This window comes from Panthera leo, chromosome F3 (assembly GCF_018350215.1).
Source record: "Panthera leo isolate Ple1 chromosome F3, P.leo_Ple1_pat1.1, whole genome shotgun sequence".
Lineage (NCBI taxonomy): Eukaryota > Metazoa > Chordata > Mammalia > Carnivora > Felidae > Panthera > Panthera leo.
Window position 1 is genome coordinate 53,489,519 of NC_056696.1, and position 25,820 is coordinate 53,515,338.

Here is a 25,820-nt window from a genome sequence, read left to right on the forward strand (position 1 = left end):
TAGTCTTACTACTGACATTTATCTTATCAAGTAAAAATGATATGAAAGGGAACTGGGGTTTACTGGAAGGTAAGAGAATGTCTACCGAGGTTTTAAAATAGTATTTAATATTCTTTTTGTGGACTTTTGAGAAATGACTCCCTCTCCCACCTTACTAAAATCTTTCTGCATTTGGAATCTGGCTTTGCTAAGTCATGTCTATTCTTCCTGGACTTTTGGATTGATAGGCAAAGACTTCTGGTTACTAGCTCCTTCACGCCACAGGAGAAAACTATTGCCAGGTAGATATTTTCCCTTTAGGGGCTCACCATTTCCACAATTAATTCTTCTGATCTTGACATTTCCAGCCAAAAACATTTGGTTTTTGCCAACACCTAGCTCTGTTTCTTGGCCCTCTGGGCTACTATTTCAAAGAGCATAGTTGCTGTATCCCAAATCTGAAAGACGTTGGGTAATAAATAAAAAGTTTGATTTGGATCTCAGAGTTAAGCCAAAGACACGCAGAGACTGCATTCACAAGGCAGTTGTAGAGAACAGACCTGAATTTGGATCTCGGCTCTGCTGTGTAACCTTGAGTATATCATATCACTTCTTTGAGATTCAAATTTCTTTCTTTCTTTTTTTTTTTAATTTTTAATGTTTATTTCTTTTTGAGAGAGAGACAGCATGAGCGGAGGAAGGGCAGAAAGCGAGACACAGAATCTGAAGCAGGCTCTAGGCTCTGAGCTGTCAGCACAGAACCCAATGTGGGGCTCGAACTCATGAACCGTGAGATCATGACCTGAGCTGAAGTCGGACGCTTAACGGACTAAGCCACCCAGGCACCCCGAGATTCAAATTTCTTGTCTTAATATGGAGATAATGATATTGTCACCCAGAGTTTGCATGAGTATTAACTGAGGTAAAGCAAGGAAAGTGCTTATCAAAGTGTTTGGCATATACTAGAAATTTAACAAATGGCAAATATAAACAAGTGATACTATGCATATAAATGATATTTGTCAATAGTGTTTCAATTATACTTCCCCTGAATATTCTCACACATTCCGGGGCCTCACTTCCTTTTCTGGTAGGATTTATAAACATGTATTAAGACTTAATTTATAGATATCATTGAAACAATAATTTATAAGCTGAAAACACACTTAATTGCCTAGGTAATGTTCTGTTGCCAAGAAGCCGCATAGACATTTTTTCCCCCAGCAACTTACCTGTGTAAAGTCACTCTATTCACACTGACCACAAAACAAAATACGTGTAAAAAAAACCAGTTAACTGAACCACCATTTGGGGTTTGTACATTCAAGAGAAAGTGGTTTGATTCATGTTTTCAAAGAAATATTGTAATTGACCACTTCTGCTTGGTGTATGATTCATGACTACTAAATTTGAAGCACATCAAAATCATCAGGGGAACTTAAAAAAAATCTAGATTGCTTAACTTCATCCCCAGAGACTTTTATTCAGTAAACTTGGGGTTGAGAATTGGTCTTTGCAAAAGTTTTCTGATGAAGATTCTAATGTTCATTCAGATTTGGGAACTATAGGGATGGAATGTTTAGCCATTTTTTTCAGTTCCGCTTATGATGTCATCATTTGTAATGGCAGGGGGGTATGGTGAATACCCAGAAAGCTCTTGATTGTGAGCAAATAAACAACCTCTGGTTATAACAAGTTTGTTTTCTTTCTGTTTAAGACATATATTTGTGACTATTCAGAAACAGAAAAATGTTTTTATTATCCAAATCAAAACACAGCATGAGGTAGTTTCCAGTAAAATCAACTGTAGATTATACACAAGTCAAAATCATCTGCCTGTTTACTGAGTTCAAAATCCTTCTAGGCACCAGGAAAAACTTTAATTTAAGATTTTAATCTTTCCATATATTACAGGGTTTCTGTAATGGATTTTGTGCATCTGAAACTAAAAGATTGACAGGTCTGGATATTATAGATTTTTTAACCATTGGTTACATGGTCAGAATTAGTGTGTGAGGCATTTCTATGATATCCCCTAGGCTGCACTAGACTGAACAATTTCCACAAAGCCTGAGGTAGACAAGAATTAAGGTTACATTTAAAAAAGCAGAAGGCGTGTTTTATTCCACAACAATTCTTTTCTGAGTGGAAACATTATACCCTAAGCATAAAAATATGATGTTGAATTCAAAGGAAAAATGACAAAATGCAGGGAAATTCTAAAGAAGTCTTAAAAATTTACAAACACGATCCTGCAGTGCACAGTTTTATCATTTTAAAACCAGGGGGCTTGGAACCTAGCAAATGCTGAAGCAAATACATTTTCAAAATAAATAATTGAAGACAAAAATAATTTCCCCCAAAGAACCATCACTACTTACAGAACATTACACAGTGTCTGCCAGTTATATAAATTACCTCCTGTAATCTTTGCAACAACCCAAGTGTAGGTGCTATTGCTATTTCCATTTTACAGACGCACAGAACAGAGACTCAGGGAAAAAGACTGACTTGTGTAGTCAGCTCACAGGTGGAACCATTGGGCTATGAATCCCAGTTTTCTCTTTCATCTCACACCCGTTGTCTTCAGGTCCTTACGGAGTGTAAGGTCTTCAGATTAGCAATGGCAATTTATGTGTATAATAATGTTAAAATGACAAGAGATTTGATAAGCCATGGAACTTCCTCATCACATGGCTTGGAAATCATTAATTTTGCTTATCATCTTGGACTTTCTCTTACTGTTCTTTGAGAATTTGGGTTGTAGAACACCCTGGTCTGAGTCCGAGAAATCTCTGGTTAATAGGCTAAATCTGGTCTCTGACTGGCTCTTTTCTGCCTCATTTTACTTCATGGCACAAAAGCACCACAGCACTGTAAAGATGCCAAGGAGAAATATGCTAAAAGATGGAGAGATGGCAATGCTGTTCCATGCAAGGAGACGTTGATTCTGTAAAGGGATATTCAAGTTTGTACATTTTCCACAGCAGAAGATACGTGTTTTATTCCATCAAAACGAAGAACAGAGTTCAAGAAGATCTGTGTTCCTAAGACTGAGATAAGGAGCATAGCACTTTATGACACAGGCTGGCACCAGTCATTGTTCCTTTCTGTTGTTTAATTTAATGTGTTGTATATTTATATTTTAAAACAAAGGTGGATGCAATCATTTATATTTAATATCTTGGAGAGACTTACATTTTTCTTTGCTTATAAAGCTCTTGATAAATTTTCTCCTGTGAATTTGACCAAATTAAGGCCCTTTTGTTTTTGATCTTAGGTTAGGACATCAGAAGGCTCTTGGTTCATGAGAATTGAAGTTTTATATATTAGGCCTGTATGTTACTTTCTTGACTATATTACCTGTTTTTAGTTTTTATTTTAATTCCAATTAGCTAACATAAAGTGTTATATTAGTTTCAGGTGTATGATATAATGAGTAAAGAATTCCATATGTCACGTAGTGCTCATCACAAGTCATATTAAGCCCCATCACCTTCCTCAAAAAACTAAAAATAGAACTACCCTACGACCCAGCAATTGCACTACTTGGTATTTATCCAAGGGATACAGGTGTGCTGTTTCGAAGGGACACGTGCACCCCAATGTTTATAGCAGCACTATCAACAATAGCCAAGGTATGGAAAGAGTCCAAATGTCCACTGCTGGATGAATGGATAAAGAAGAAGTGGTATATATATACAATGGAGTATTACTCGGCAATCAAAAAGAATGAAATCTTGCCATTTGCAACTACGTGGATGGAACTGGAGGGTATTATGCTAAGTGAAATTAGTCAGAGAAAGACAAAAATCATATGACTTCACTCATATGAAGACTTTAAGAGACAAAACAGATGAACATAAGGAAAAGGAAACAAAACTAATATAAAAACAGGGAGGGGGACAAAACAGAAGAGACTCATAAATATGGAGAACAAACTGAAAGTTACTGGAGGGGTTGTGGGAGGGGAAATGGGCTAAATGGGTAAGGGGCATTAAGGAATCTACTCCTGAAATCATTGTTTCACTATACGCTAATTTTGATGTAAATTTTAAAAAATAAAAAATAAAAATAGTCATCTTAAAAAGAAAAAAATAATAGAAATGTTGCATAATCATAGATTTATATCTTATAAAATGATTTCAACCTGCAAAAAAAAAAAAAAACAAACAAATCCCCATCACCTATTTAACCCGTCTCCCACCACCTCCCCCTCTGGTCACCATCAGTTTGTTCTCTATAGTAGAGTCTGTTTCTTGGTTTCTCTCTCTCTCTCTCTCTCTTTCTCCACCCCATCCCCATCCTTGCCTTGGCTCATTTGTTTTGTTTCTTAAATTCTACATCTGAGTGAGATCATATGGTATTTGTCTTTCTTTGACTGGCATTTCACTTAGCATTATACTCTTTAGTTCCATCCATGTCATTGCAAATGGTAAGATTTTATTCTTTTTTTATGGATGGACAATATATATACATTTGTTCTTTATCCATTCATCAATTGATGGACTGATGGGCATTTGGGCTGCTCCCATATCTTGGTTATTGTAAATAATGCTGCTACAAACATAGGGGTGCATATATTCCTTTGAATTAGTGATGTATTATTCTTTGGTTGAATACCGGATAATGCAATTGCTGGATCTTAGGGTAGTTCTATTTTTAACTTTCGAGGAACCTCCATAACTGTTTTCCACAGTGGCTGCACCAGTTTGCATTCCCACCAACAGTGCAAGAGGGTTCGCCTTTCTCCACACCTGCGCCAACAACTGTTGTTTCTTGTGTTTTTCATTTTAGCTATTCTGACGTGTGAGGTGATAACTGCATTGCAGTTTTGACTTGCATTTCACTGATGATAAGTGTTGATAAGCATCTTTTCATGTGTGTGTTGGTCATCTGTATGTCTTCTTTGGAGACATGTCTGTTCATATCTTCTGCCCATTTTTAAAATTGGATTGTTTTTTGCGTGTTGAGTTTTATAAGTTCTTTATATATTCTGGATACTAACCTTTTATTGAATATGCCATTTGCAAATATCTTCTCCCATTCTACAGGTTGCCTTCTAGTTTTGTTTGTTTTCTTTGCTGTGTAGAAGCTTTTTGTTTTGATGAAGTCTCAATAGTTTATTTTTGCTTTTGTTTCCCTCGCCTCAGGGGACCTATCTAGAAAAAAGTTGCTACAGCTGATGTCAGACAAATTACTGCCTGTGCTCTCTTCTAAGATATTTATGATATTAGGGCTCATGTTTAGGTCTTTAATCCATTTTGAATTTATTTTTGTATATGGTGTGAGAAAGTGGTCCAGTTTAATTCTTTTGCATGTTTCTGTCCAGTTTTCCCAACACCATTTGTTTCCCAACACCATTTCTTTGTTGAAGATTAATTGACCATGTAATTGTGTTTTTTTTTTCCTTGGGTTTTCTATCTTGTTCTATTGATCTATGTGCTAGTACCATACTGTTTTGATTACTACAGCTTTCCAATATAACAAAGTGAAATTGTGATGCCTCTGCTTTTCTTCCTTTTTTTCAAAATTGCTTTGGCTATTCAGAGTCTTTTGTAGTTCCATGCAAATTTTAGGATTGTTTCTTTTAGTTCTGTGAAAAATGTTGTTGGTATTTCAATAGGGATTGCATTGAAAGTATTGATTACTTTGGGTAGTATAGACATTTTAACAATATTATTTTTCCAATCCATGAGCATGGAATGTTTTTCCATTTCTTTATATTGTCTTCCATTTCTTTCATCAGTGTTTTATAGTTTTCAGAATACAGGTCTTTCACCTCTTTGGTTAGATTGATTCCTAGGTATCTTATTATTTTTGGTGAAATTGCAAATGAGATTGTTTTCTCAATTGCTCTTTCTGCTGCTTCATTATTGGTGTATAGAAATGCAACAGATTTCTGTACATTGATTTGTATCCTGCAACTTTCTGACTTCCAGTACTATGTTGAATAGAAGTGGTGAGAGTGGACATCCGTGTCTTGTTCCTGACTTTAGGGGAAACGTTCTGTTTTTCTCCATTAAGGATGATGTTGGCTGTGGGTTTTTCATATATGGCCTTTATTATGTTGAGGTATGTCCCCTCTAAACTTACTTTGTTGAGGGTTTTTATCATGAATGGATGCTGTACTTTGTCAAATGCTTTTTCTGCATCTATTGAAATGATTATCTAGTTCTTATCCTTTCTTTATTGACGTTATGTATCACATTGATTTATGAATATTGAACTAACCTTGTGACCCAGGAATAAATCCCACATGATTGTGGTGAATGATTTTTTTAATTTACTGTTGGATTCAGCTTACTACTATTTTGTTGAGGATTTTTGCATCTCTGGTCATCAGACCAGATATTGACCTGCAGTTATCTTTTTTGTGGTGCCTTTATCTGGTTTTAGTATCAGGGTAATGCTGGCCACATAGAATGAATTTGGAAGCTTTTCTTCCAAATGCCAGCTTAACTCTTTTGTTTTGACAGAGATAATTGTTCAAGTAAATGAAAAATGTATCTTTGCTAATTATTTTATGGAATGGACCTACCGACGGTCAACATGGCTGTTAACCAATTATTTTCAGTGTATGTTATTCTGATGGAGACAATAGAAATTTGTGTCAATTTTATCTAATGATTAGATATTAAACATATATCACATATTTTGAAGTGAATTTAACACTTTAATGCATTTCACATTGTACTTAAACAAAATTTCCCTATGTTCCTTATGTTTAAAGACAGGTCAAAGAGATTTCACTTTAATCCTTACTCCACAGTAATGCATTCAGATTTGTACCTGAAGATGATGCTTACATCAAAATATGATAACACACTAAACCACAAAAGCAAGTCGCTAGTGACTAAATGGCACAATGGAGGCTATACAGCTCAGAGAGGCAAAACTCAGCTACCATAATTGGTCGCAACCTGAGGGACATGGATAGAGTAGACTGTTGTCTTTCTGAATTCCTTATTCACTGCTATAATAAAGACCAGATCATGTAACATCAAGATCCAATCTAGGAAGTCCTGTAGAATGAATGTTTAGGTCATTCAGGCCTATACGACTTACCTTGGATATACATTTAAATAAGGAGACAGATTTGAGTACTTGAAAGAAAGTATTACTTTGATAGAAAAGTATATATCTAGGTATCTAGGTCTCTTTATCTACATATCTACATCTGCATCTATATGTATGTATGCATATACTTACATATGTATAGACTCAGCAATGTGGTTTAGATCATTCTGTTTATATTTACCCAGGAGACAGATTATTTCCTTCTCATTTACTAAATTCAGACATTTCCATCCTTATCTCAAATGAACTTTCTCTGAAATGTTTTACGTATACACATGCACACACACACACACACACACACACACACACACACACACACAGGTTTTATTTATTTACCTGGTGGATTCCAAGCTACAAATATGGAATAAGGCCCGATTACTGTGCTATTACACGGAGGCTGGATTTCCTCTGGTGTGAATACAGGTGTTTGTACAATGTAATCACCACTAGGGCTGCTGCCACCCCCATTTGCAGCTTCCAGTTTATAAATGTATCTATATTAAAAAGAAAGGATTGTGATAAGGCAATGCATAAGAGATGCAAACGGTGATTTCTGGCTTTTCTCTCCATTGTTTGGTCGACAGTTAATGACAAAATGCAAATTCTCTACTCCTTGTCCAGAAGCTTCACTATTGACTTGATAGTTTTTTCAGAACATGCATCATTCTCTCCAGACTGCCTTATTTCTGTCCTTCTCACTTTATTCCTAACCCTCTAGTAATCAATAACTTTTCATAAAGATTTCAGGAAAGTCCTGGAGTGTGCCACTAGATTGTAGAGGATTCAAATGAATCTTTCCCATTTTTAAATGGGTTGGGGTTCAGGGAAATATGTTCAGAGGAAGATGTTTCTAAATTGATCTGCTCTCCACAATAAAACTGAATTGATCTCTACTCTCTGCAATAAAACATCTGTTGATCGAAGATATATTTTGTCTTTGCTGAGAAATGAATGGGAATGAATTGCAAATATGCGGAACTTTTTCCCCTAAAATCACTCTACCTATATATAGTGTAGCAAGCAGAGAAAACATTATGCTAGAAGAAAAGGTAGTTGATGTCAAACAAAACCCCTTAAATCTCTTTTATTGCTGGTTTAAGAATGCATGTTTTTGAAGATAATTTGATAATTTCTAAAGCTTAATACTTTGTGTATTTTATATACTTAAAAATCCTCATGCTCTTCTGTCAAATAGAAGACAACTTACATTTTTTTAAAGTGTCATGAGCCACCTGGGTGGCTCAGTCAGTTAAGTGCCCCACTCTTGATTTTGGCTCATGTCATGATCTCATAGTTTGTGAGTTTGAGCCCCGCATCGGGCTCTGTGCTGTGTGGTGACTGCTTGGGATTCTCTCTCTGCCTCCCCCCACTCCCTTCTCTTTCTCAAAAATAAATAAACTTGAAAAAATAAATTAAAAATGTCATGTACTCTGAAGGCTAAAGTAATGAGTTAGCACTTGAGTCTTCAACATCTGAAATGAACTAAAAGATCACATCAGCTATGAAATGGCTAATGAAAGAGATTAGTTAACCTATTAATTTAATATTGTTTCATTTAGACGGTACCTTGGTGGCTCAGTCTTTAAGCATCTGACTTTGTCTCAGGTCATGATCTCACAGTTTGTGAGCTCAAGTCCCATGTCAGGTGAGTTTGGGTACCAGTTTAGGGGAGCTCCAGCCTTGCTTTGGGTGAGCACAAGCCTTGCTGTGGGTAAAACATGAACCAGCTTTGAGTGAGCACTGCTTCTCTCTCTCTCTCTCTGTCTCTCTCTCTGTCTGTCTCTCTCTCTGCACCTCCTGGGATCCTCTCTCTCTCTCTCTGCCCCTCACTCACTTGTGCCTCCCCACTCTCTCAAAAATATTGTTTCATTTAAAGATGCACACTTTTTAAACCTGAAAAATGTAAAATTCTAACTATATGATTGGTAAAGTTTTCTTTGAGTTTACCTGCTGTTGGGCTCCAGGTTTTTATCAGTGAAATTCTGCTCCTCATTGCCACCCAGGAAAACCAAGGTTCCATTACGACTCAATTGATATTGAGAAATGAGGCCATTGGGCTTTTCTGGCGGACTCCAATATAATTCCACTGTCGTAGAATTGATGATAATGTGTCGAGGTGTCACCCAAACTCCTGGAAAAAATAACACAATGAGGTTTTATTGTTAGAGTAAAATATACACCTTATCAAAAGTCACACCATCACCTCACATACTATGATAATTTTATTTTGTTGATAGAAAATTTCATGGTAAAGCAAAAAAATACAGTTTCCATACTTTTGAGGTAAAATAGACAATTGGGTATAAATATATTTGTCAATGCTTTGATTATTTCATTTGTGAATTGCCTTTAGAAAGTGAATGCCAGACAATTAAGTGGTAGAAAATTTCTCTATCTTGGCTGTTACTCTGACTTTAATCAAGACCTGAAAGACTATCCAGGAATTTTATTTTTATTTTATTTTTTTTAATGTTTATTTACTTTTGACAGAGAGAGATAGAGAATGAGTGAGGGAGGGGCAGGGGGAGAGGGAGACACAGAATCCGAAGCAGGCTCCGGGCTCTGAGCTGTCAGCACAGAGTCCGACGCGGGGCTCGAACTCACAGACTGAGAGATCGTGACCTGAGCCGAAGTGGGACACTCAACCGACTGAGCCACCGAGGCGCCTCAAAGACTATCCAGGAATTTTAAACTTTGATACCTACTTATGTGGAATATGTAGAAGTAATCATAATACAGTATTTACCTGAATTTTTAAATTCAGCGAGTAACATACTTTGCCTTTGCCTCTCTGACACCATGTGCTATGCTCTTTTTCATCCTTTTTCTCATTTACTGGCTCCTCTTTCCCTACTGGAACTCAAAATTATGTGGTGCTTCAGAGACCTGGCTCTCTCCTCTCCCTTATTCTTCACTCTTCTTACTCCTTCTTTCTAGGGGATCTTCATTTAGTCTCAGTTTTAAATACCATCTCTATGTCGAACATTCCCAAATATGGATCTCTAGACTGAGATTATCTCTTGGCTTCAAGCTCATGAACCCAACCGTCAACTTGACACCTCCACTTGGATGACTAAGTATGAAAGACTTAAAACATCCAAAACAGAACTCTTGGTTTTTCTGTTATAATCTAGTCATCTCCCAATTTGGACCATTTTCTTGGTCAAAACCCACAAAATGTTATTCTTGAGGCTCTCACTGTTTTCACCCCCAAGTGTAATGTGTCATCAAATCCCGCAGGTTCTACCCTGAATATACATAGTTCTCTCTACCTTTATGTCCACCTCTTCTGATCCAAGATATGTTGCTCTCTCTCATGAACTTCTATCACAGCCTCTAAACTGGACTCTGTTTCAAAACTTGCCCTTCTCTATTTCATCATAATCTTTGCAAAGTGTAGAAAGTCTGCACATAAGTTATTGTAATCTTTGTAAAATATACAGCCCTTTTGAAATTAGTCACACAATTCCAATTCCTTATGATAATCTGTAGAGTCCTGCATTTTTTCTGGCTCTGGCCTACCTGGCTCCAACCACAAGAGACTCCTTCTATCCCCAGAATGTTTCCTGTTCTTCCTCACCTCTGAGATCTGCACTTCCATTCCTTCTGCCTGGAACACTTTTGTTCATGACAACATGACAATTTTGCAATTTATCCTCTTAGTTCAGTGGCCTGTGTGACTATAATCATATCAGGGAGATCTTATTTGACCAACCTTCTCTAACTATAACTGTAACATTTTCTAGAGTGATCATAACCTAGTTTTTCTCTATCCTATGTCTTTTTCTACTTCCTCTTAGCACTCATAACACAATAATCTTTTTTTCTTGTATTATCATTATTTCTATGTTGTTAACACTGCATGGTCTACTTCTTTCTCCTGCTTCAATATAAAGTTAGCTTCATGAGGGCAGGAATCTTCTATGTATTTTTGTCAATGTATCTTTAGGGATAGATAGCACAATGCCTAACTGATATTGAATAAATGAATTTATTGCAAATACATCCAGCAAATTACTATGTTAAGCACTATAGACAGTTCTAGTTCTAGGAATATAAACATGAGTAAGCTCTGGCTTGTTCCTGTAAGGAATTTCCTCTTCTGCATAAAAGTTAAAATATACACACAAACAACTGTTATTCAAGGTCAAACATTCAAGCACTCTTACAGATGTACAAACATATTGACGGAGAACCTAGGCAATGAGGAAGATCAATCCTACCATTTCATGTTGTCATCTAGGTATGCTCTGAATAGACACTGTAACTCTCTTCTTCAGCTTTTAAAAACTCATGCAATATTAGGTTCCCTGCAATCAATAGTGTTTGGTTGATTGTATCTCTGGTGTAAGTTATCCAGTAAGGGATAAGATTTCAACACTTTTAAAAGAAAAATTTCCGGGACATTCAAAGGCAATTTATTTAGCAACATCCTGAAAGAATCAGGATACATTTTTAAATGGCTCAAACTTGCTAATTTTCTAAGGAACAACTTATTCCTGAGAAGATAGTGTTCATTTTGTTCTGAAAGTTTACTCTTAGATACTTGGAAAAATTCACCAATCATAGTATACAGTTATGTCTGGGTTTCTCTGCCAACAGTTGGTAGATGAATCAATCATCTAGAGTTCTGACTCAAAGATGATATTAGTTTGTTGATTTAAGAGATAAAGTATAAGTTTTACTTCATAATCTGCTTCCTGAAGTCCCATATTTCTCACCTTGGAGGGTGTATACAAAATCACCAAGGTGCTAGAAAGTCTATTGCTTAGTTTCCACTTTGAATCAGTAAATACATCCTGTGGATATAGAGTTAATGAAATAACATAAATCAAAATCTTGGGTTTGCCTCATGTTTTAAATAAAAATTGAGTTTGATATTTATACAAGTTGGTGAAAGCTCTGGTCATGTTGGTAATAATTCTGTGTCCATTGATTTGATTTATAAGAGGAAACAGAAATGTGTAAAAAATACTAAGTACTATGGTTTTATTTGTATAATGGCATGGGGACACGATTATCTTAGCAGTTGCCAGAAATCTTTGATAGAATAAGACCCACTTTTGGTGAAATGTCTTGTGAATCCCAAGTAGAGAATCTGCCTTCCTCTCTGAGCATGAGTCTCAGGTGGCATCAGAAAAAAACCTATCGTATATAATAGAAGGACAGAACTGAGAAAACTCAAGGGAAGGAAATGGGTGGTCATGAGAAAAATCATCTAGAAGGCAGGTGGGGAGCAGGTAAACTACACGAGAGGTATGAGAAGAAAAGGTCAGAAGGAAATCTTGGTAGATCTTTTGCAATAGCTACCAGAAAAAGAACATGTCTACTAGATTTGTTTTAAATTTGTTTTGAGTGCCATGCAATATTACCTGCTTATTTCTCTACAGATCTTGATTCCAATTCAAAAATCCCAACATTTATTGTGGATTGACTTTCCTTTGGAAGCTAGTGAAGGGACCCTGTTCTGTACTGGCTTATGTCATGGAGGCCTTGACTTTTAGATTATTATTAATTGTTAATTTATTCATCCAACATTCCACTCAATTTTGTGTCACTTTCTGTGTTGGGCACTGTGGATGTGGGGGTAAAGACAAATAGTCTTTACCCTTTAAGGACCCCATAGTATTGTGGTGAATAAAAATGAACAAATACAAATTTATAATCCAGTTTGCTGAGTGCTGTAAGAAAAGAAGCATAGTGCTTTAGAGCACTTAGGAAGGGTATCAACACAGACTGGGAGTAATATGGGGATAGAGGGGAAGCAGGAGAATTCTAGAAGGGGAGAGATGTGAGCCCAAGTTTGAAAAACTGGGAGTTAGCTGAGTTAGTGAGAATGTAGGGAAAGAAATCAAAACTGTGGGAAAGCCACACAAAGTCTTGGAAATATGGGTAAGTATGGTAGAATTCCAGGTACTTCAGCATGACTGGTACATTGGAGGGCATGTGAGGAAGACAGAAAGATTCAACAGATTGGCAGAGTTTAAAGTTTGAGGGGTCTATTTTGCTTTACTAAGAAGATGTGGATTTTTTTTTCCTGGAAGGAAATGGGATTTTATGGAGGTGACTTGGCACAAGGGAGGAAAGAATTGGAATGGGAATATGAGGAAGAAGAGAAATGTCTAGAGGCAGGAAGACTAAATTACGAAAAGTTATAGGAGTCTGAACTAAGGCAACACCAGAAGGGATGGAAAGGAAGAAAGCATTTTTAAAAAATCCTTAAGATTTAAAATTACTAAGATTTTATGAAGAACTACATATTACAACCTAAAAAAAACAAACAGAGAAACATCGAGAAGGCCCATTTTGGGGTTTAGGTGATAAGGTGGATGATTATACCTGAAGGAGGAAAAAAAGAAAGAAAAGTAAGTTAGGAAGTGAGGAGAGAGATTTTAAGAGTTGAATACTGAGGCTGAAGTATTTTCAAAACACCTAATAAAAACATCTATAGACTGGTGGGTACACAGGCCTTGAATGAGTGCAGGCTTTGTGAGAGCTGTATACTTTGGGAGATTGTACTTGAGGATTCCAAGGGAGACCGTGTAGTTACAAGTACGAAGGATAGAGGAAGAATCTAACAGTTAAAAAAAGGTGAGAGGAAGAGAGATATGGAATGTGACTGAGGAAGATTCATCTTCCTTTCCTTTTTCCTTTCCACGTTATCAATGCTAGAGGTAAACACGCCTGCAATTTTGCATGATTGAACTGTAAAATTAATTAGAGTTGGCTGGTATGGCAGCAATTCTAAAAAGATGGAACAAAAATCCAATTTGAACTCTTCCTATTTGACTAAAGGTACACAATTTTCTATGAGGATAAAATTGTAGAGAATTATGTCCAACTTATCAATGGGGTAGTAATATACATTAACTTTTTTCCCCTGGATTGAAAATGAGAGAAGTAAGAGGAGCTCAGGGTGGCTATGAAACGATGTTTCTTTTAATTCTCTCCATATTCACTTAGGACACTCAAGTGTGAGACCTTCAAAGTATGTCTGATTTACTCAGGCATTTTATAATTAGTTATGCTTAGATTATTAATTTAATGGGATATAACATGTTTACTTCCACTTTACAGTACAACAGAACTTAATGTTAGTCCTGATTTGTTCTCTTCCAACCCCCAAGTTAAGTACTCAGACTACATTTATGTCACATGTAGGTTATTCACAAATGGCACTTATACCGCCAGAAAATGGATTCTAAATCCATGTTTGTTCTGCAGGGGAAAGCCCATTTCGTTTATTATTCCTTTGCACAGTTATTTGTGTTAAAGGAAAGGTGCATAAAGTTAAAAAAAAAAGAAATCAAGTAAAACATTTCTCATCTCACACTCCCGTGTGTGGTTGAATGTAATTTTTTCAGTCATGAAATCTGAGCTCTTTAAATAATTTTTTGGGGGGAAAGGTGGGAAAATAGATGCATATTTTCTAAGAATTTAAATATATGGATTTGATGAGTACACTGAAGCAAGAGACCCTGTTATTTTACCAGGTTTGAGTTGCAGCCAAAAATGGTTGATAGATCCTTTAGAAATTATCCATTATCATCAAAGTATCCATTTGATAGTTTACCTTTCCAAAAAATCCACTGCTGGTTTCTTCCTTTCAAAGGAACACTAAGCTTTTTGACATGAAACATTCTTTATATAGAAAACATCATTAGTGAAATCCTGGTGAGGAGCCATATGCCCCATATGTGGAATTTTCCATTTTATTCCCCATTTACTGGTAGGAAGTTCAGGTCTAATATTCTGAGGTACAACAATCCCTTTCATTAGAAGAGTAATGGACAAGCAGTTCAGGACTCTCCAATGGTAATTAACATTATATTTCTGTTTATAAACTCATGTATGCCTCTGTTTCCCCCACATTGAAAACAGGCAGACAATAAAGATGAACAAAATAATTAGTTGATCACTAACCCAAGCTTCTGAGGTTATCTTTCTTCTAAAAGTACATGATAACACCCACTCCAGTTCCCAACCCATTGGTAACCGTTGTTATGTACATATGCTTCCAGAATTTTTTCTATATTTTTATTTATCTATAGAAATGAATATTATTGCCGAAGCATTTTTATACATAAAAGATACCGTGCACTATTGCAGTTTTAATTTCCTCTTTATATGGTTAGATTGTCTCATTCTTTTAAAATGAGGCATGGAGTTTCATAATGTGACTATACCTGAATTTATTTAGCAATTCCCCTACTCATAGACATTTAAATTACTTCCAACTGTTTTCCATTAAATAAACAAAAATGCTTCAATAAACATCCTGGTACGTGTCTCCTTATGCATTTGTTGAAAGTGTGATTTTCTGACATAGACAATGAATGTGAAACTGCTGTGTCATGGAAAATTAACATTTTAAATTTAATAGACATTGCCAATTTGCCTTCCAAGGTGATGGCCCCACTTTACATGTCCTCAGTCTGTGTTTGGTTCTTCCTCTCCTCTATTGTGAATTTGTTAAAATCTTTGTTTTTCGTGGTCCATCTCAGAACTCACTCTCGCACCACAAAATATTTTTGATTTTCATGATGAGTTATAATCTCTCCTTGTTCAGATTATCCTGAGCATTCTGTTCATTTCTCAATTGAAGTACCGTTAACATACAATGTTGGGGTACCTGGGTGGCTCAGTGGTTAAGCGTCTGACTTCGGCTCAGGTCATGATTTCACGGTTCATGAGTTCAAGCCCTGGAATGGGCTGTCTCCTCTCAGTGCAGAGCCTGCTTTGGATCTTCTGTCTCCCTCTCTCTCTGCCCCTACTCTGTTTGCGCTTGCTCTCTCTCTTTCTCTCTCTCTCTCTCCCAAAAACAAACATTTAAAAAACAACACCAAAAACATGCAATGTTATATTAGTTTCATATGTAAAACATATTGATTTGGCAATTCTGCACATTACTTAATGGTAAGTGCAGTCACCATTCGTCACCATACGTTATTACAATATTATTGAACACTTGTTTTTTCTTAACATCACTTTTCAGATTCTCTGTCTTTATGTAAGTTTGGGAAATTGTACTGTGTCTTCAACTTGATGACAAGTTCATGATAGTGAATATTTAAGTCAGCTCCAGCAGTGAGCATGTACTTGTCATATAACCGGCATTCCAGAGATGTTTGATTTGTGATTTTTTTTGAGAAATTTTATATCAAAGTATATAATAATTTTTATCACAGAAAAGTAAACTGAAGAGGTTTAAAGAAGTGAAAGCAAAATTTATGTTGGGTGGCTTATAGTTGAACCAAACCTGAAGAATGGCAGACTAGAATACAATTTTATTTTGTACCTATCGACTTTATTCCTTCTTTGTTTTACATGAAAGGGTTTATAGAATTCACTTCAAAATGCTATATGAAAACTTCTTCTCCAAAATCATGGATATTTTTTAATTACCTTCAGGGGCTGCCTGCAGTGTCTGACCTAGAAAAGGCTTGCTTGAAGTGCATCCAGCAGGTGTACAAGCTGTAAGTGTGAAGCTATAGTTGGTGTATGGCTGGAGACCTAGAAAGAGCAAACAAGAAATAAAGTGCATCTTGAGAGGATTATTTATTATCAATTAAGAACTGGAAGTAACATGTGGAGTTGTAGATATGATTTCCAAAATTTTAAAAGCAGAAAACATTTTCTAAAGGAGGTATGAACTTCACAAGCAGTTCAGTATTAATCGAAATTTCATTTATCTCTGATAATCATATATTCTCAGCCTTAGCAGAAATCTTAAAATTCATGTCATCCATCCATCCACCCATCCATCCATCATGCATCCAATCATTCATCCATTTATCCATCCATCCATCCATCCACTCAGCTATCCATCCATCTTTCTCTTGATTCCCTTGTACAAGAGGTCATTGAAGAGGCTGCCTTGCCTAGTTGATCAGAGTACTCATCTCTCAAAGAGCCCATTCCATCTTTAGAGCTCTAGAGTTTTCCTTATTTTGTTTAAAAGTCCTTTCTTATATTGTGGTGATTTCTTTCCATCACTTGCACCCCTAGGGAGATATAGAACAAATCTAATTTCTTTTCCACATGACAGTTCTTCAAATATTTGTAGACAGTTATCAAATCCCCCCTGAGTCTTTTCTTCTCCAGGCTAACTATCCCAGTTTTTGCAACAGCTTCTTATATGAACAGAGGTAGAAAAAATAAAAATAAGGTTAGATCCAAGATAAGGTTAGATCCAAATAAGGTTAGATCCAAAATAAGGTTTAGCCCCAAGCCATATTTAGCTCATATTCACACCAACCCACTCTTCTTTTTTAAGTTTACACTACTTCACCATATGTGCCAATAGAATACCATCTCACACTTCTGTAGTGTTTTGGAGGTATGTTGGTTTTGTCTTTACACATAGATTGAACATAATTTGATGAAGGAATAGTGTTTATTGTATTCAGAATATGACACAGCCCAGTAATTGTTCAATAAGTTCTCAGGATAAATAAGAATGGCAAGCCATATATAGTAGAAGTTGCATGTTGTTAGACCTCACTACTCCTTAGCTGATGACCTTGGGCAAGTTACTTAGCTTCTCTTTGCCTTGATCTACTGATCTTTAAAGATGGGAAAGATAGCAGCTAGGTTTGAAGGCTTTTGAGAAGATTAAATGGGTTACCTAGAGAACCACTTCATTTGACCAGAAGCGACCTTAAGACTCAGCAGCATTTGACAAGGAGCATATGGCGGCTAAAGCTTCTTGCCCTTGATTCTTGGAAAAATTCAAACAATGCCAAAGGTCAAAAATTTTCCTTTTCTTAAAGAATAGGACTTCATCTATATGTCAAATAATTGGGCTAATATATATAATTATTATATTAATTTTTCATGAATACTGAACTACATTTTTATATCTATATTGCTCATTTGGCAGGTGAGTTTTTCCAGAGACATTCCTGTGCCACTCTTTTGCTTTATGCAGATTTCTCCTCAAATGCTACATTTTAAAAGATTTTGGCCACTTTATCGACATACTACATCCATCATTTCATATTCCCTCAAATTACTTCCTTCTCCCATAGCTCTCAACATTATCTGATGTTTTATTACATCTGTTTATTTATTGTTTGTCTCCCCCTCTAGGACATAAGCTCCAAAAAAGCACTAAAAGATACTATATCTGAAAGATACCACTGTATCCTTCAAATAATGGCAGGCACAAAGTAGGTGCTGGTTAAACAAATGAAAAAATTAACTGGTTTGTTTAGAGTTAGAGCAATAGTCTGGGTTCTCTGCTAAAGCAATAATGTTCTGCAGCTGGAGCTGTTCCAGGATTCAGCTTCAAAGCCCTTTGTGTTTCCACATCAATTTAGTGATAAGATTCAGATACTTATTTGATTGCAATCTTCTATTTGGTTGCTATGGGGGATTTACATAATTTTGATATTTACTTGATTTGTAGATAAGAAATGTGATGAAAGATCTAAGCCCCACTGAAGCCATATATGTTTGATAAAAGCTTATAGGAAAATACTAAAGATTATAAAATAGAGAGATCAAAAGAAAAAGGGAGGAATCATCTAAGAATGAAGGTCAGAGACCGCAGTGGTGGACTGACTTAGCCTGGTGATGCTCCCTCTTTACTCCTGCTACTGAAAAAGGGGACCTTGACCCTTGTAATACCAATTCACCTGAATATCTTACTTTCTCACTTAGAATGTAAGCCCTTTGAGAGTAAGGTTTATGTCTCTGAGTGTTTTCCTTTTTTAATCATTGTTTTCCAGTTGTAAGTGTTTGATGTTTGTTAAATACTGTTTAAAGAACACAAAGCCCATGAAAGTGCTCCATAAAATGTCAGGCTATCATGTTCATGATGTCCATCCAAAGTGTCATCGGACGAAACAGGCCCTTCTTCATAAGTCCATGAGTATCTCAGCCCCCAACATCTACTTCACTGTGTAGGCAATTGTTTTCTAGTTACAGAATATTATTAAAATAATACAAAAATTAATGTGATGTGTAAACAATAAATATTTTATAGACTTTTTTCCAAATGCCTGACTAAGTATGGCTGGTAAAAGTGAAACAATGCTTGTTCTTTCTCTGGAATTTTCTTATTAAATAAAAACAAACAAATAAAATGCTCCCCCTCCTCAAATGAGACCCAATTCTCTTCTTCATTTTGTGTTCTAGCTGGTCTGATATAAGACATGCAATGACCATTGAAGAATATTTTAGGATGCATCTTAGAAAAAGGAGAGGAAATTTGCCACCACAGAGGTGTACTAAAGTCGATGAGAGGATTGAGGGTATTTGCAATAAGGATAGTCGCTAAAAAGAAAATTTATGTATATAAAAATAGAAATTGTCCTTTCCCTACAGAATCTTTCTGAACTGAGCTGAGTGGTATCCACTTTATATATAGCCAAGAACACTAGAAGACAGTACAGCAACAGAGTAGCTAGCCAGTTAGGAATTTTTATAGATTAAGGAAGGTGTGCCAGGGAGTCTGTTACAGGTGTTTAAACTGAATGGTATGTGTTGGCCTTGCAGAGCATGGGGCCAGGTCTAGTAGAGGAATATTTTGAAGCTACTGGGGTACCAGAATCAAGGGGAGAGGAGGTAAAACTGAGCGCTGGGTGGAGAGCCTACTTTGGGTAATCAGAGGACTTCAAAGTCATCACCATTCAGGAGGAAGGGATGTGAGGAACTAGGGAAAGAAAACAAAGATGGAAGGGCAAGAAAGGCGAGAGCGGGAGGCATGGGGCCTTAAGTGAAGGAGGGAAGGACAATGGATTTAATCTAATTCACTAGTAGTTTGTCCTCAAGGGTTGTGTCTAGCCCTGATATATGAATATGGTGGTCAATTTAAAGAGCCATATGGAACATAGGTAGAAATATTCGGCTCATTTCAACTCACATTTGCCAGCCTGTCTCATGCAACTCTACATCTGCTATGTTTATCTTTCAGAGTACACTCATACTTCCTTTTATAACAGAACTCAAGGTTTCCTTGTGGAAACCAGTCTTTTGGCTACTACAAGTCTTTGTGCTTTGTTTAGGATTTTCTCCACCTGGATTGACTACTCCTGGATACGGTTCCACATTCCTTTTGCAATGTTAGCTGCTCAGAATTGACTATGTGACCTCATTTAGGCTAATGCAAAGTAGGCCTTGAACTCAAACTTTCATTTTTACTGCTGGTAGTCCTTTGTTCACCACATAGTGCTTGAGAATGGAGAACTTAGAGGTGAAAAGAAATTGGGTCCTGGAAACCTCATCTCATAGCCTTGAGTCTACATCTGATTTTTTATTTACATGAGCCACTTAATGCCCATTTGTTAAGCCTGCTTGAACTGAGTTTTCCGTAACTTGTAAGAAAAAGAGTTCTAAATGATATTAATATTATAATTACTAATAATGTCACACTGGCACACAAGTTCAGATTCTTGTATGTTACATAAGGGGACCATGAGCAGCTGTGATTACCCTACGCGTGTTAGAAATAGTTAGTTATGAGATTCTGGGAGACAGAATTAGCAACAACATGAAAAGGGTTGGTGAAAAAGTGAAGAGGTTTCACCTTGAATATCACCAGGACAGGAATAATTATTCCTGCCTCACAGGTAAGAAAATACTGAGGCTCAGAGAACCAAATGTTCATACAGTGAATGGAGCTATCAGGTTGGGGTGGAGAGAAACCCACAACTTTAATACCAAGCCCTGTGCCCTCCCATCACAGAAGAGCTGCAGCCAAGCACATTGAGATTTGTGAATGACTTTGAAGATGAAACAGTATCTGAAAGATGTAAAAGTGGTAGAAACCATTGCAGTCCTTCTTAAAATGAAAGAAATATGTTGAAAGCATTTAGTTCAAACATCAAGGCAATAAAAAGAAGTATAAAGTAAAACAAAAAATAAAACTCAGGGGATTTTGTTGTTCCATTTTTACTCTTTTCACTGGACTCTGTGCATTAATCAAATATATTTTATAAGAAATGGAGTTATTTTTAAAGAAGTTGATTACTCAGGTACATAAATAACATACTAGCTGAAATTTACTGAACACCACTTGCAGACCTTCTCCTGTGACTTCCTGGATATTAACACAATCAAAACCCTCACTAAACCCCCTGGGTCACTGCAGTTATCTGCTCATTTAACAGGTAAGGGAGTTGAAGCATAGAGAGTTGGAGGAACTCATCTATTATTACAGAGATCAGCTTAGGTGACGTCAGAAGTCTGGGCACCCAGGCTGAGAAGTGTGGGCCAGAGAAACAGGGTCAGACCTCTGACACATAAGGAAAATAATGACATAAGTAGCTCAAAGCCCAGTGAAACTTTCGGTGTATATGTATGTATGTATGTATGTATGTATGTATGTATATACACATCTCCAAGTGGGAATGTATATTTAAGTATTTCCATTTTGAATATTTCTACAATTCATGTACCAAAGGAGTGTAGCCTCGCTGTTAGGAGGGAAGCATGTGAAGTTAGACTCTTTTGGGTTCTAATCCTTTACCTTCTTACTTATTAACACCGTCATGGGTCAGTTTTCTGAACTCTAGGTGCCTCAGTTTCCATAACTGTATGCTGTGGACATGATGGTATTGACTGCTTAATTGGGCTACAGGCTACCTTGAGGGAAGGCAATATCTGAATCCATAATTGTCTACATCCTATTTCTTAGGTCTTGCATTTTTCATATTGTCAGAAGACTAACTTACTAAGAGGCTTGGTTGAAATAATCTGTAAGAAAAGCATCGACTGCCATCAGGCATAAATGATTTACATGAACTGGATGACCTTTCATATATATGACTCTGTAAAACTCAATAAAATCAACACATTTCAACTGGAATTTGCTGCCATTTTAAGTAAGTCTCTATTGGTAGTCCTTAAAATGCGATAGATATGAAATATTAGTAACAGGCAATGAAAAGGGCACACCAACTGAAAATGACTCATGAATTGATCAGGATGAGAAGAGGGAAATAAAGAGATGTCTCAGAGGGACCATTCTGACCGTAGCTTAATCCTGAAGTCCAAGAGTCGAAGGAGAAAAGAAAACATCATTCAAGTGCTCGGCATTGAATTAAAAGAGTAGGAGATAGTAGTTGTAGAGAAGAGAAAGGCAAATGCATGGAGAAAAGCCAAGCATTTAACATTTCAGTGTAGTGGAGATTACGGTGGCTGCAAATTACCTGAATTTCCCTACAGGGAATCATGTTCTCTTTTAGAGGAAAGAAGCATACTATAACAAAACTCATTATAATTACACTTTCAAGTAACATTACATTCAGGAGTAAATGTGTGTTAAAAAGGACTGCCAAAGTCTACCTATGAATCATAAAAATATGATTTGGAAAACAGAATCAATGCTTATGTCAATGTCAGTTACATTTGATATACTGTTTTTTAAAGTGTATTTATTTATCTTGAGAGAGAAAGTGACAGTGTGAGTGGGGGAGGGGCTGAAAAGGAGGGAGAGAGAAAGACAGAGAGAATCCCAAGCAGGTTCCACACTGCCAGCACAGAGCCTGATGCAGGGATTCAACCCACGAAAGAGTGAGATCATAACCTGAGCCGAAACCAAGAGTCGGACGTTTAAACCACTGAACCACCTAGGTGCCCTGACATTTGATATACTTTATGAATATCAGCTTGTTTCTAATTTTTAATCTCCAGATAAATAGTCAGGGAAAGGCATTTTGTCCATTATAATTTGAGATCGTAAGTGCTACTTCAAAGCATTCATTGGGCTATTCCGTAATGTCATCTGCTATTTTCTAAAGAATTACCAAATAATCCTACAAAATATGTAATTCTGCAAGTTCCTCAATCATTTGGTCAGTGATTAGTTCAAGGGCTGAGATTCTTGGTTTCTTTAAAAACTTTGTGGTAGGTGGTTATCAGATATTGTACACGTTTTGGGCAAGAAGCTTGTCCTGGCACTAATTCACCCAAATTGGATGTTTGGGCAGGGCCCACGTGAATCTACATTGAGTCTTGCTGATGTGAAACGCTTCTTTCTGCCTTTAGCTGCCTTGGATCTCACTAAGTGATCACCTTCAGAGCATCTCTGTTCATGGAGATTCCCAGAAACTTTCAGCACCCACTGGCAACCTTGGCTATGATGGATAGAATTATAGCAGGATTCCACTTTAAATTGATAATTCTATGTGAAAATCTGGATGTTCAAAAATGGAACACGAAGATACTGTGGAATTGCTTTAGAGACTTCTAACACGCATTTACATTATGAGTGTTTTACAAAATTTGATTAAAAAATGTGTTAGGAGCCCACATGCTAGAGTCCCCTTTTCGTGACAGTACCACCCACCACCGTCTCAGGAGCCACGCATCCCAGTTAGCCAAGTCCGTTTCTTGCCCATTTGTGAGCCATTGGAAAGGAATGCTTCCTGTATCAATGCTTCAAAGTACAAGTTCGATTGACGGCTCATGAACGGGGCATCAAAACATCAAAACAAAGGGACTCTTGCACGGCAAATGCCTATGAGATAACCTCACGACTTTTGCTTCTGACTGCTTGCTACAAGCTTAAGTGTTTCTTGACTCAATTTTTTTGTGTGTGAAATTTCAGGCCATAGTTTAGGCCCCCCCCCCAATATCATAGTAATCAGATTCATCCCAAGAAGCACTTCCCAGGTAAGTTACTTCTTGGCAGACTCTCTTTCCAAATACAGATCAACATTAAAACAATCGATTACTAAGATCGTCCAAGAAAAAAAAAACCCTTGCTTTTGCTTTTTGTAACGCTGTTTTAATAAATAGTTTTCTTCTCTGGAGTCTGGTGCTATACTAGACAAAAGCCACTTTTACTCTATATTTTCAGACCGAGTCTTTCTGGAAACAAAGTGAGGCATCAGGAGGCAGCTAAGTCTGATGCTGCTCAAATACTCGACAAGAACATATATTGCAGAGAGAGCAGGAGTTATTTAGAACTCTTGGAACAAAACAGAAACAAAGATTGCACAGGCAAAGAACCTAAAAGTATCTGGGATTTCAGGGGAAAGATTCTTTTTCTTTAAATATTAATGTCCAGGCAGCTGTGAACCGTAATTCTTTGGCTGTAATCTTCTATTTATAAGAATGATTTTTAAAGTATACAAAAGTGGTTGATGTTCTGCAAGTATTGATTTTTCATTTTGCAAATATCCAGGCACAAAGTTCTCCTCAGAGTTGGAAAAATGAAAACAAAATGAATTGTCGTATCTATTTTTGTAGGTCGGATGCTTGGTAGCTGGGGCACACGCAGTGTAAAGCAATACATACAACCACAGAAGAGAAGCTCCCGGAGTTGTTCCAAGGATATGATCACTGCCTGAGTTTGCTTCCTGTTTCGGTTCAAGAAACACGCTGCCAATCAATCCAGATTGCCAGAGATCAAGGCTGGCTTCATGGGTGTGTGACCTGTAGAGTACCCAAGATTCCAGGCGGTTCTAGGTGGGACTGAGGCTTGATTCCATGCTCTGGTTTTAAAAAATTTTTATGATTCTTTTTTGAAAACTATATTCTTTTCAAAAAAATTTATTAAGTTTTTACTTTTAATCCTAGTATAGTTAACATACAGTGTTATATTAGTTTCAGGTGGACAATACAGTGATTCAGCATTTCTGTACATTACCCAGTGCTCATTGTGGTAAGCGTACTCTTAATCCCTTCACCAATCTCACCCAGCGCCCCCAATCCCCCCTCTGGCAACCACCAGTTTCTTTTCTATAATTAAGGATCTGTTTCTTAGTTTGTCTCTCTTTTTTTCCTCTTTGTTCATTTGTTTTGTTTCTTAGATTGCACATATGAGTGAAATTATATGGTATTTGTCTTTCTCTGACTGACTTATTTCACTTAGCATTATATTCTTTAGTTCCATCCATGTTGTTGCACATGGAAATATTTCATTTTTTATGGCTGTATATATTCCAGTGTGTGTGCATATATATAAAATCAAATTTTACATATATTGATATATATATATATATATATATATATATATATATATATATATATGTAAAATTTTTTTATCCATTCATCTACTGATGTATAGTTAGGCTGCTTCTACAATTTGGCTATGATAAATAAAACTGCAGTAAACACAGGGGTGCATGTATCCCTTTAAAGTAATGTTTTTGCATGTTTTGGACAAATACCCCATAGTGTGATTACCAGATTATAGGCTAGTTCTGTTTTTAGTTTTTTGGGGAAACTCCACACTGTTTTCCACAGGAATGCACCAGTTTGCATTCCCACCAACAGTGCATGAAGGTTCCTTTTTCTCCACATCCTTGCCAACACTTGTTTGTTGTGTTGTTTATTTTAGCCCCTCTGATAGGTGTGAGGTGATATCTCATTGTAGTTTTGATTTGCATTTCCCTCATGATGAATGATGTTGAGCATTTTTTCATGTGTCTTTGGCCATCTGTATGTTTCCTTTAGAGAAATGTCTGTTTATGTCTTCTGCCCACTTTTGAATTGCATTATTTGTTTTTTTGAATGTTGAGTTGTATCTTAATGATTTTTGAACAAAGGACCCTATGTTGCCATTTTGCCCTGGGCCCTGAAAATGATGTAGCCATTCCTGCCTGAGACCTAGATGTATTTGACAGTCTGATTTTTGTACTCAATCAAAATGGAATAAAAACATTCAGACACTAGTTTCCTATTTAATATCTACTCACTCAACAAATACTTTTGGATACTTAATATGTTAAGTGCTACGATAGATGCCTATCACAGTATAAGTGATACAAGGGAAAACAGGAGGCTGCTGTCTCTGTCCTTAAAAAGCT

At 36.6% G+C, this 25,820-nt stretch overlaps 1 protein-coding gene across 1 annotated transcript in view; it reads right to left on the bottom strand.

The window, feature by feature from the left end:
• USH2A (usherin) overlaps positions 1-25,820 on the bottom strand; it is a 743,753-nt gene that overhangs the window by 121,108 nt on the left and 596,825 nt on the right. The window contains exons 57-59 of the mRNA XM_042925179.1: positions 16,465-16,572; positions 9,007-9,190; positions 7,396-7,553 (exon numbers count right to left, since the gene is read on the bottom strand). Coding sequence (XP_042781113.1) covers positions 7,396-7,553; positions 9,007-9,190; positions 16,465-16,572 — 450 coding nt within the window. The remainder of the gene's footprint in view (positions 1-7,395; positions 7,554-9,006; positions 9,191-16,464; positions 16,573-25,820) is intronic.